Below are 12,777 nucleotides of genomic sequence, written 5' to 3'. Positions count from 1 at the left end.
AGATGGATGGATGGATGGATGGATGGATGGATGGATGGATGGATGGATGGATGGATAGATAGATAGATAGATAGATAGATAGATGATAGATAGATAGATAGATAGATAGATAATAGATAGATAGATAGATAGATAGATAGATAATAGATAGATAGATAGATAGATAGATAGATAGATAGATAGATAGATAGATAGATCGATAGATCGATGATAGATAGATAGATAGATGATAGATAGATAGATAGATAGATGATAGATAGATAGATAGATAGATAGATGATAGATAGATAGATAGATAGATAGATAGATAGATAGATAGATAGATAGATAGATAGATGAGGCACAATACAGTCTTGAGTCTCTACTTTAAGATATTTCCCCGGACATTGTTCATAACTCTCTTATTCTCACCAGGGAGGAACTTTATGACCCTTGACATTTGTCATTATGACATGTTCTGTATCCTATATGCAACCTTTGTCACGACATCACAGCTAAATCCACTTTTGATTGATATATTTCAGTTACTTTTTATGTTTTAAGAATCATTTTTGTATATACTTTTTGCACCCAATGTATTTTAAAATGTTTGATAATAGTTTGATAATACATTTGTTTTAATGTACTGTTATTTGTTTGTTTACCCATCTTTCTTGCACATTCTAATATTTTTCTATTTTAAAATGATGTCTCATGTTATTGTTATTCTGATCATGACATCATGGAACAAAAGCCTCCCGCCTTTTTGTTTATAGATTGATGATGGAGGGATATATAGATAGATAGATAATATTTAGGCCTAATATTTCAGATTTATGTAGTTTAATTGCATATACAATTCATATACATTTAGATTACACAGTTTTTCATGAACAAACTAATAACTTTATTGTGGTGTATATTTGCAAATGTATATTTCAAATTCATAACCAGGTTTACGTATTCTTTATTAATGAAACCTATTTGTTTGATATTCATAATAATCAGGTTTATGCAATGTATATCGACACCTTCAAAGCCTCTTTGTTGATGTACCAATGGATGGATGGAGCAGCAGACAGATGAAGCCGCTTTACAGCTAAAGGCCTCATGGTAGAAGGAAGATTACGGGACAGACGCACAAAGGTCAGAAGGTCAAATCTCTTCTTCCTGTTTTATTTTCTTCTTCTATAAGTAAAAACAAAAAAAATCATTTCAATTTCCCCAAAAAACCAAAAGATCTACGGCTGTCGCTCAGACCACACGGTCACTGAGAGGCCGAGACAAAAGGGGAGGAAGTCCCTGCTTCTTAAAGTCGGGGTCACGGGGTCACGGGGTCACATTTGTTGCGCCGCCGCAAACAAGACACGTTTCTCTCCGTTTGCTCAAACGTCACCTCTCCACAAAAAGCACTCCGACACAAGCGTTTATAAAACATAACTTTTATTTTCGCCAAAACAAATCCCGTCGCCGGGGCGCGAAGACAAACCCGCCGGCGGCGCTCCATTGTTTGGCGTCATTACATTTCGAGGCCTGTAAACAGAAACACAATGAAAAGTGGCAGTGTTGTTTCCTTTCTGTCCGGGGCGCCGCCTCTTGACTGATCAGCTGGCGCTACCTGAGGAAGACATCCCCCAATCATTTACAGCTCTCCCTATAGATCTGCTTGTTAAGCATTAACCGCCGCTGAGCCCACCCACCCGCCCGCCCGTCCTCAGCTGTGGTCGGGAACCCAGCGGAAGCGGTGCCCCCCTTGCGGCGTCGTGGAGGTGAAGGCCCGTCCGTGAGGAAACACCCGAGTCCTCACGGTGCAGTGCTCTCGGACGGACGTCCGGAAGCACGAGACGCTCTCGACGGCCTCTGCTGAGTCCGCCGCCGAGCTGCCGGACGCAGAAGACATCTGCAGGCCCGAGAATGCGCCGTGCAGCCGTATGGCCTCCGGCGGCGGTAGCGGCGGCGGTTTGTTCCCGGCGTTGGCGCCGTGCAGGACGGCGTTGCAGCGCGTGCTGATGTCCCTCAGCATGTCCTCCACCGAGTCGGAGGGCTCCGTTTCGTAGCCTTCGTCGAGCCGCTGCCGCTTGCAGGACGAGCCCAGGGACGTTTGGGCGCCGCGGGGCGCCGCCGGCTCCCTCGCCTGCGGCTCTCGGACCGTCATCAGCTCCTGAAGGGCCGACAGACACGGAGAAGTGATTTAGGATTCACGCTCGGCCGTGCTTTCTGTCTCGGCAGCTCGTACTCACCTCCAGCACCGAGGCCAGGTGCTTGGCGCGGCTGGCCAGCTGCCGGAGGGGAAGGTTCCGCTCCCGGAGAGAGTCGACCTCTTCCTGGCGCCGCCGGAGAGTCTCGTGGAGCTGCGGACGCACAGAGGAGAAGGTCACGCCGGCACGAAGACACATCGCATGAACTTTGGCCTCTTGGCACAAACAATTCTCTGTGTTTCGACACACAAGTTCTTTCAAATGGAGCTCCGGTCACATGACAAGGACAAACTCCACCTAAATGAATACCGTCACCACGATGTCACGTCCAGCGTGCACATTCTGTCCGTTTGGATATGTCGTCGCTGTCGTCCGTGTTTACTTCCTGTCAGCTGATGCCAGTCACATAACAGGGTTCATGCACATTCTGACCAATGGGTTCCATGACTTTAAACCAAATTTCCATGACCAAACATTTAGTGAAATCTGGGTGTAAAGAGTGAGAATACAAAGCATACAGTAAACCTTAAATGACTCAAATGAATGAGACAATAGTTTGATTAAAAGAATAAACATTCATATAGATGCCTGTATGTATGCCTGCTTATATTTTGAGCGTCTTTCTTTTAAAAGCATAGTAATTATTTCAAACTCAGCGTAAATGAACGACATGAACACATGAATATAAAACATTTACATGACTTTTATAAAACTTTTGGGATTTTATTTTTTTCAAGGACTTTTCCAGGCCTGGAAATAACCATTTTAAAATTCCATGACTTTTCCAGGTTTTCCATGACCGTATATGAACCCTGACACATACACTGATAACTGGAAATAAACTGGGACCCATTTAGAATGTTTCAGGTTGAAAGACGTGATATTATGAATACAATATTGTAAGTCATTTTTGGAGACAAAAAGACAGAACAGTGATTAGGTCACGGCTTTATGCTCCACCACTGCATCATTTATAATAAACACATTCGTGCACCACAGTCACTAAGTCCAGATAAAAAAGAAAAGAAGCACTGAACATTGTTCATCTCAGGGAGGATTTACCTGATTGTTGACTTCCATGGAATCTCCCAATGCCCTGCCCTGGTACTGAGCCATGCCCAGCCAGGGAGCTGCGTCTTGGGCTGATGGGTCACCTGAAGAGTAAACCAGACCGGCGCCTGAAGAGAAGCACCTCTGAGGGGCGAGGAGGGGCAGGACGCACCCCTGGAACGGGACCAGCTCGGCTGGAGACAGACTGCTCTCCAGGGTGGCCGGAGAATCTGACAGAGGAGACAAACACCAGGGGTTAGTCTTATTTTAGAGGGTTTCTACTGAGCTGGAGCTCATGCGGATGAGTGGTTGTCCTGAAACCACAAAGTTGCCGGTTCGATCCCCAGTCTCCCCATAGTGTGCATGTCAAAGTGTCCTTGAGCAAGACACTGAACTAGTTGCTTCCCGGGTGCTTTTCAGCAGCCCACTGCTCCTAAATTGCTATGAATGGGTTAAATGCAGAGACCACATTTCATGTATGTATGCAATATGACTAAATAAAGTTTATTCTATCATTATTATTGTAGAACACCCTATCAAGACTCATGTAAATGTTTGCATCTCCACAGCTTTGCGTTACTCACCAGCCATGAAATCCAGCGCGTAATCTCCAAAGTCTTGTTCATCTCCATCGGTGTCGTTGACCTGCAGGGTGAGTCACACAGACGGTTAATTAACAGACACGCACGCGCATTCATATTCAATCTCGGCCCACACGGAAGTCACAAACTGCCCCCAAACCTGGTAGTCCCACCACGACCACGCGGCGTGGTGCGGCTGCGCGCCAGAGACCGTCCGGGTGCTCATTTCAGCCGCGTGAGCGCGTGTTTGTGGACGCGCTGTGCCAAAGACGCGGCTCGTGGACCGAAACGTGGGAGGTTGTGCCAATTAGCGTATTATACCCTGCAGCGCGTCACGAGGGAACGCGATCTCATTGGTGCGGCATTCCAGCACATCACGTCAAACATTAACAACCTTATCTTCCGCCATCGCTCTCTCTCTCTCTCTCTCTCTCTCTCTCTCTCTCTCTCTCTCTCTCTCTGATCTCACCTGAGAGCCGAGGGAGTCGCTCTCCCGCCTCACCGCAGACGCGCAGTCCTCCAAATCATCCCAGGAGATTGTGGAGAAAGCTGAAAAGCAATAAAAAGAAGGTCTGCATGATTCAAGTGTGGACCATTAATGTGCACGTGCCGTGCACGCGCCACTGGCGCACGAGACGCAGAGTCAGAGGTGCGCATACCTTGCTCAATGACGCACGGGAGCTCCACGTACCCGCCGACCGGGCTGCTGCTCCTCGGCACCTGCAGGGAGAGAGTCTGCACGTTAACACCGCTGCACGTGCAGAGATGCATTGTGGGTCAGTGTGGTGTGGCGTTGTGTCGCATACCTTTGTGTTCCCTGCAGCCCTCCTCCACGTGTGGCTGTTGCGCGCAACGCCAAACGCGCTGCAGTCTCTGTGCGTCTCCATCGGCTCGGCTCTGGCTGCAGGTCTGTTTGGTGCAGAGCGGATTTATAGACGGAGTCCTTCCCGGTTCGAGGCTCTCCGTGCCGCGGCCTCGGCACCAATCAGATGCACGTAGCCGGTCTCCAGGGAGCGACACGCGTCCTCGGAGACTAACGGTTTTGTCTGGTCTGAAGTGTAAAGTGGGACCGCGCACAACGGCGCCATTACAGCAGGTGCTCTCTGCGTCTGACGTGCCCTCCATACCTCCTCCTCTCCCTCCCTCTCTCCTTCCCTCCCTCCTTCCCGCCTGCGGCATCATATTCCCCCTGCGCGCCGCCAGACGCACATTATAAACCAAGTCCGAGAGTCAGAGAGGTTGTGTGAGAGAGAGGGAGAGAGGGAAAGAGAGAGAGGGAGTGAGAGAGAGGGAGAGAGAGAGGGAGTGAGAGTAAGTGGGAGTGAGAGAGAGAGAGAGGGAGAGAGAGAGAGAGGGAGTGAGAGAGAGAGAGAGAGAGAGCGTCTCGATGAATGTGAATCCAAACCTCCCCACAGAGCTCTGTGAACCAGCAGACATGCGCATTGAGTCCTCAGGGGAACAGCATCCTGCTCCGTATCGTCAGCGCGTCATCAGCTGTGCGTAAAACACTTCATCCGGTCAAGGCCCGTCTCAAAGTGGGGGATTAAAAAAGGGAAAAGGGCAATTACGGCAGACAGCTCAGCAAACACTGCTGACTAATGTCTCTCTTAGTAAACAAACAAGAGTGAGCTGTTGACCCTTCACGCTGACGCACCTGTGTGGTCACGCGTAATGGATCATCAGAGGAAGACCGAGCCTGTTGGCACAGGTCAGGTTCTAAAATAGTGACGGTGGGTGAAGTGACCTCCAGCAGCTACAATGGGCCACAAAGGGAACTTGTATGCGGAGAGAAATGTGTTTATTTCAGCTGTTAACCCCAAAGAGGGCATGAGTCATGACGTCATTCTGCTGGTTTATTGTTCAGAAACCAAACAGAGTCATGCAGTTTAGTGGAAACATGCACGCAGTTTGGCACGATTTGCCATTGATGTCTCTGGAACGACTTATTTCCAATTTTTTTAAACTTTATATTAAACTAGTAATAAAATGCCTCCTGTGGGTGTGAATTATGTTGTTATGATCATTAAAGAGACCAACACGAAATAATTCACAGATCTTTTATTTCTTACAATACAAACAATAAATCAATGACAACGAGTGCATTTTTTTTCCTTCATGAAAGAGGTGCAACAGTTACAACACGTTCCGTAAACTCGCAGTGCATACACAGTAAACAATGACTGAATGAATAACATAACAGAATATATCAATGTATACATGGAACATCCCCTCTAAATAAGCTATGCCTTCAGTGACTGCTGGTTTAAGGACACCAGCTGCCGCAGGTTGTCCCTGCACTCCCGTGCCAGGTTGTGGTTGAGGGGCCCCTGCTCCAGCCAGGACCAGAAGTGGCCCTTCGCGCCCAGGGGGTCCCCTTCACTGGTTGGCTGCGCGCGCAGCTTCCTCTGTTCATCTTCCAGGAGCTCGCCGGCTATCCTGAGCGCGCACCCGGCGGTGAGGGACGGCGGGTACGTGTTGAACGCGTAGTCCGCCAGGCTCAGCTCGCACACCTGGCGCGCGAGGGCGCTGCGCCGCCCGGGGCCCTTTGTGCGCGGGTCCGTGCGCGCGAACCAGCTGCACTCGAGCCGCGCTGCCTCGGCGTACGCGTAGTAGTCCAGGAAGAAGGCCAGCGTGGGCGCCGTGAGCCGGAAGTTGAGCTGCCGGAGCACGAGACCCTCCAGGTTACACAGCTGCTCCTTAGTGTACGCGTCACAGCACAGCGCGAGCAGGTCACGGATCCACGGAGAGCCACCCTCCACCTGGGGATATAGTGAGAGGGAGTGTGTGAGTGAGGAGTGTGAGAGAGGGAGATAGAGAGTGTGTGTGTGTGTGTGTGTGTGTGTGTGTGTGTGTGTGTGTGTGTGTGTGTGTGTGTGAGAGAGAGAGAGAGAGAGGGAGGGAGTGAGATAGAGAGAGTGTTAGAGGGAGGGAGGTAGTGAGAGAGAGAGTGTGAGAGAGAGAGTGTTAGAGGGAGGGAGGGAATGAGAGAGAGGGAGTGTGAGAGAGAGAGAGTGTTAGACGGAGGGAGGGAATGAGAGAGAGGGAGGGAGTGAGAGTGAGAGAGTGTGAGAGAGAGAGAGTGTTAGAGGGAGGGAGGGAGAGTGAGAGTGTGAGAGAGAGAGAGTGTTAGAGGGAGGGAGGGAGAGTGAGAGAGAGAGTGTGAGAGAGAGTGTGTGAGAGAGAGAGTGTGAGAGAGAGTGTGTGAGAGAGAGAGTGTTAGAGGGAGGGAGTGAGAGTGAGAGAGAGAGTGTTAGAGGGAGGGAGGGAGAGTGAGAGAGAGAGTGTGAGAGAGAGTGTGTGAGAGAGAGAGTGTGAGAGAGAGTGTGTGAGAGAGAGAGTGTTAGAGGGAGGGAGTGAGAGTGAGAGTGTGAGAGAGAGAGAGTGTTAGAGGGAGGGAGGGAGAGTGAGAGAGAGAGTGTGAGAGAGAGAGTGTGTGAGAGAGAGAGTGTTAGACGGAGGGAGGGAATGAGAGAGAGGGAGGGAGTGAGAGTGAGAGAGTGTGAGAGAGAGAGAGTGTTAGAGGGAGGGAGGGAGAGTGAGAGAGAGAGTGTGAGAGAGAGAGTGTTAGAGGGAGGGAGGGAGTGAGAGTGAGAGAGAGAGAGTGTTAGAGGGAGGGAGTGAGAGAGTGTGTTAGAGAATGTGAGAGAGAAGGAGTGAGAGAGGGAGAGAGAGTGTGTGAGAGGGAGTGAGAGAGAGTGTGTGAGAGAATGTGAGAGAAGGAGAGAGAGTGTGTGAGAGAAAGAGAGAGAGAGAGAGAGAGAGAGAGTCGCTATGGATGGAGATCCAAACGTTCACTACAGAGTTCTGTACTAAAACCACCACATGAACAGCTTCTTTCTGCCTGACGTCACTCTGGTGAACATGTATCACTCCTCCATCTGCACTTTGACTACTGTTGTCTTTAATGTCTTTTGTATATGTATCTTGTTTATTGTATATTGTGTATGTATGAGTATGAAGAGCAACGTGTAACCGGAGTCAAACCCCATGTGAACACACATGTCCAATAAAGCTGGTTGTGGCTCTGGCTCTGGTTGTGGTTCTAGTTGTGGTTATGGTTGTGGTTCTAGTTGTGGTTGTAGTTGTGGTTCTAGTTGTGGTTGTAGTTGTGGTTGTAGTTGTGGTTGTAGTTGTGGTTCTAGTTGTGGTTGTGGTTGTGGTTGTAGTTGTGGTTGTAGTTGTGGTTGTGGTTCTAGTTGTGGTTGTGGTTCTAGTTGTGGTTCTAGTTGTGGTTCTAGTTGTGGTTGTGGTTCTAGTTGTGGTTGTAGTTCTAGTTGTGGTTCTAGTTGTGGTTCTAGTTGTGGTTGTAGTTGTGGTTGTGGCTCTGGTGGTTGTGGTTCTAGTTGTGGTTGTGGCTCTGGTTGTGGTTGTAGTTGTGGTTGTAGTTGTGGTTGTAGTTGTGGTTGTAGTTGTGGTTCTAGTTGTGGTTGTGGTTCTAGTTGTGGTTGTGGTTCTAGTTGTGGTTCTAGTTGTGGTTGTAGTTGTGGTTGTGGCTCTGGTGGTTGTGGTTCTAGTTGTGGTTCTAGTTGTGGTTCTAGTTGTGGTTCTAGTTGTGGTTGTGGTTGTGGTTGTGGTTCTAGTTGTGGTTCTAGTTGTGGTTGTGGTTGTGGTTGTGGTTCTAGTTGTGGTTCTAGTTGTGGTTCTAGTTGTGGTTGTGGTTCTAGTTGTGGTTGTGGCTCTGGTGGTTGTGGTTCTAGTTGTGGTTGTGGTTGTGGCTCTGGTGGTTGTGGTTCTAGTTGTGGTTCTAGTTGTGGTTGTGGTTGTGGTTCTAGTTGTGGTTCTATTTGTGGTTGTGGCTCTGGTGGTTGTGGTTGTGGTTCTAGTTGTGGTTCTAGTTGTGGTTCTAGTTGTGGTTGTGGCTCTGGTGGTTGTGGTTCTAGTTGTGGTTCTAGTTGTGGTTGTGGCTCTGGTGGTTGTGGTTCTGGTTCTAGTTGTGGTTCTAGTTGTGGTTCTAGTTGTGGTTCTAGTTGTGGTTGTGGCTCTGGTGGTTGTGGTTCTAGTTGTGGTTCTAGTTGTGGCTCTGGTGGTTGTAGTTCTAGTTGTGGTTCTAGTTGTGGTTGTGGTGGTTGTGGTTCTAGTTGTGGTTCTAGTTGTGGTTGTGGCTCTGGTGGTTGTGGTTCTAGTTGTGGTTCTAGTTGTGGTTGTGGCTCTGGTGGTTGTGGTTCTAGTTGTGGTTCTAGTTGTGGTTGTGGCTCTGGTGGTTGTGATGCCCGAGGCCGCACCTGCTTGCAGGCCAGGAACAGCGCGGTGATGCCCAGCAGCTGGAAGCAGTCCGCGGCCACCGGCCTGGAGGCCGTGAACCTGTCCACGATGTTCACCGTGAGGCAGCAGCACTCGAAGGACAGCCCGAAGTGCTTGTGGACCGGGACGAGCCAGCTGACGAGCCGACAGCGGTCCTCCGCAGTCAGCTGCGAGCAGAACACAGTATATCAGGGAGGGGTGGAGGAGGGTTTAGTGACAAGATGACACGTGCTTATCATCTGCATAACGGTTACATGTTCATTCTTTATGCATTCAGCAATACACGTTTCACCAGCTCCAATATGGCAAGATGGTTGTGGGTATAATAATAAATAATAACAAACACTTTGTAGTTTGACTTTCTTGAAGAAATTGTACTGCCTTGATTCTTGTTGTTCTGAGTCTACTATATCATTAGTTATGATGAACAAAATGTAATCTCTATTGGGAAAAAAGTGCGCCACTATACATTATATGAATATATGGACAACCTCCCGCAACAGAGGATATACGCGGTTCGGATAATGGAATGGAATGGAACATTTTATGAAATTGTTTTGGTTTCACAGATGTTTTTCTATGAGTTCTGCAGTAAGTAGGCTAGATAATAGCGGTATGTCAATAAAAACAAAAACAAGAAGATTAAGCTACATAAAAACGGTTGAATAAATGACACATATTTCGTATTCCTGGCCTGTAACACTATGGTGTGCGTCATAGCCTACTTGTGGCTGGCATGCCAAGCTTTGGCCGGATTGAAACTGCGCCTCGGCGTCTCTCTGGATCTGGAAGCACTCGTCGCCGTACTGGAGGTACCAGTTGCTCAGCTGGCCCGCGGGAGGCTCGGCCGCGCGCAGCGGGCACACGTCCGCCTGAGCCGGGGAGCAGACCATCGACGCGTCCAGCCCTTCCTCGAACCCGGAGTCGCTCAACTTGGACACGAGCGTCTGCTTTCGGCGTGCCGAAAAGAGGCGCGCGCAGGCCGCCCGCCTCCGTTTGCGCACGGGGTTGGAGCCCACACGCTCTCGCTTGGACGTCACCATGTCTCCGGCTGTCTGTCTTCACTGAGGCCGGGTGCGAAAGCGGCAGCAGCCTCCTTGGATGTGATGGGGACGGGTGTTCCATCTGGTGTCGTTCCCTTTCCCGGGGTGTTCCCCGCGCTGCTGCAGCGCATCGCCCGGGCAACACGAGCTAAACAATCACTGCCCCATGCAGGAATTAATTACCAGAAACCTTGAACCATATGTTAGTTAGATGAGGCTTTCACTGCTCACGAAAACAAAATGAGATAAATACATCAAACCCTTCCCCCAACGGGTGTTATATACAACTGTAAATCATAGCTTGTTTTATGAAGAAGAAGAAAAAAAGGCTCAAACTGCTGTATTTAGATGTATTGAAAACCATAAATAATATACAAGTGAAATATATGAACAAATTAAAATGTCACAGATGTGTGTAAATGCAAATTTTGGAGACCTCGCCTGAATGTTCTCTGTTCTAAACCCTCTCTAACTTTGTTCTGCTTCACTTTATCAAAGTCAACCTTTGCAGAGAGAATGTTCACATATACATGTACAAAGAGCAAAGTGAAACCGGAGTCAAATTCCATGTATGTGCAAACTTACATGCTGATTCTGATTCAGATATTGTGCTATGATTTGGGTTACAACCTTTTAATTTTCATCTTCATTTACTCTTAACCAGTAACATATAGACTGATATTTACATTCAAATAGTCCTAGTGGTTGCAGAGATACACCCTTTTTAGTTCGGGGATGCAATTTTCGAGGAAAGGGCCTAAAAATGTGGTTTTTTTAAATGTTAAAATACTGTAAAGAAAGAAAGAAGGGAAATGTGGCCTAGTGTGTTACATTGTTCCACATGTTACTTTGTGAATTCATCAGGTAAATAATTTGCTTTTCCTTGTTGTGAAACTTCTAAACATTCTTGCAGAAATAACATGATCCTATATGTGAAAAGGCGTTGTAGTTTCACATGAGATGCATGCAGCCCAAAAGGCTCATTTTGCGATGTAAAAAAATGTCTTATAAGTTTTATACATTTCGCAAATGTAAGGATGTTTATCCATAACAATTACATAACCTCATCTCCGATATTTTTGTTGTACTATTTATTTATTATTATTTTCAAAACGCGAGCCAGATGCGGTACAATATTAATGAGTAATTCACAATATTAATTTTGTGTTTAAAAACATTTATAAGTTAAAAATCAGTGGGATCCGAGCCGACTGCGCGCGCGGTGGGCGGAGCTTGATCGCTGACGTATACAAAACAGAGGAGCCCCTACGTCATCTTTCAAACTCCAGCGCAGGACGAGCGATCATGCCAAGTCAGACCTGAACAAGGCTTCCAGTGTGCCCTCTGCACACGTACCGACGGTATTTCACCGACTTCAGTGCTCTTTGGGGACAATAACCGCTGGCGTTTTGTTGTTTAGTTGTTTGACGTGGCTGCAGCATGAGCGGTTTAAAAATTACTATGAAATGAGCCCGTAACGGCTATCTGTTCTAGCTAGCTAACGTTAGCCGTTCAGCGTCCTAGCTAATGAGCTAAATATGAACGGCTAACGGTAACGTTAGCTGGGGGGGCTATACGTCGCATGTTAGCTAACTGCCGTTTCGTTTGGTGGCGAACACTTAAATCCAATTCGCTGAAGGGACTGAGAGCGATGCGCGCGAGGTGAAATTATACGGTTGACTCGAGGAAGAGGAAACTGCGAAGCTGCCCGCAGGAGCTAAGCGAGCTAGCTAGCTAGTTAGCTTACGCGGACGCCGTGTAATAACAAGTTCGGTTAGTTAGCCGTTAGTTGGTCACGTCCCAGTTAGCCAGGTAACTTGATCCGCTTGATTCCGTTTGGTGCTCGCGCGTTTACCTCGCAGTGATGTTGTGTTTGGTTTGGTCACATGATGGGAAGCACCACACGTTAGCGTTAGCTTCGCTTTTTCAGTAGAGAACTGTCAACATCCACAGCCTATGCAATAATAACGATGGTGTTATTAGCCGTTGCTTGTATAGCTCTTTGGCAAACGTATTGTTGTGCTAATTCAATGCTTTAGCTTACATGGGATACAACACTAAACACTAATAAAATAGGAGTAAAAGATAATATATGAGGGTTTACATGCAGCTGGCTAATCACACCAACACACATGAATACAATTGGATGGTGGAGGTATTTACATAAGTTTATGAAAGTGTCTTTTGACTGAAGCGGGTGTAAAAGCATACAATACATGTATTAAATCCACATGAGATAAAAAAGGACTTACTATATTTGTGTAGGATGGGAATTATCAATGGGACTTTTTTAATTTTTTAACAAGGATCCAAAGTTAGTTACTTGTCCCCTGGGGACCTCAATTGGTGACAGAGACCAGGTCACAGGAGGCAGAGGGATGAGGAGTTAACGGTTAACCCGAGAGCCTGAAATTACAAAAAAAAATTCCGCCAGATATCTGTGGGCTCAACTCCTTTTAAGATCAGATTGTAGCTGTGTCTTAATTGACTCCAAAGTTTGCGCAGGGGCCTGGTCTGAATTAGCATTTGCAGCCAATGACAAGAGAAGGCAACTGAAACGTTTCTCCAAAGAAAAAGCGCAGATAAATGTTTCCATACCGTTTGTGTTGAGGATGTTTTACACAAGTACTTCTTCTCTTATTAACTGAATATTTCTTCCTGCAGTTTCTTTTGCAAAAGTGAACC

General features: G+C 47.5%; 2 protein-coding genes across 2 annotated transcripts; both read right to left on the bottom strand.

Annotated features, from left to right (window-relative positions):
• Positions 1-1,693: 1,693 nt before the first annotated feature.
• Positions 1,694-4,695, bottom strand: mcidas (multiciliate differentiation and DNA synthesis associated cell cycle protein; the record flags this gene model as incomplete). The annotated part of the gene is made up of 7 exons (XM_079222267.1): positions 1,694-2,140; positions 2,220-2,330; positions 3,240-3,457; positions 3,812-3,872; positions 4,278-4,357; positions 4,468-4,528; positions 4,615-4,695. The coding sequence occupies 7 exons, from the start codon at positions 4,693-4,695 to the stop codon at positions 1,694-1,696; spliced, it is 1,059 nt and encodes a 352-aa protein (XP_079078393.1).
• Positions 4,696-6,048: 1,353 nt separating this feature from the next.
• Positions 6,049-10,092, bottom strand: ccno (cyclin O; the record flags this gene model as incomplete). The annotated part of the gene is made up of 3 exons (XM_079222265.1): positions 6,049-6,567; positions 9,031-9,216; positions 9,775-10,092. The coding sequence occupies 3 exons, from the start codon at positions 10,090-10,092 to the stop codon at positions 6,049-6,051; spliced, it is 1,023 nt and encodes a 340-aa protein (XP_079078391.1).
• Between the last annotated feature and the right edge of the window lie 2,685 nt (positions 10,093-12,777).

This window comes from Taurulus bubalis (assembly GCF_910589615.1).
Source record: "Taurulus bubalis genome assembly, chromosome: 8".
Classification (NCBI taxonomy): Eukaryota; Metazoa; Chordata; class Actinopteri; order Perciformes; family Cottidae; genus Taurulus; species Taurulus bubalis.
The sequence above is the reverse complement of the archived record's forward strand: the minus strand, read 5'-3'. Positions and strand labels throughout refer to the sequence as shown.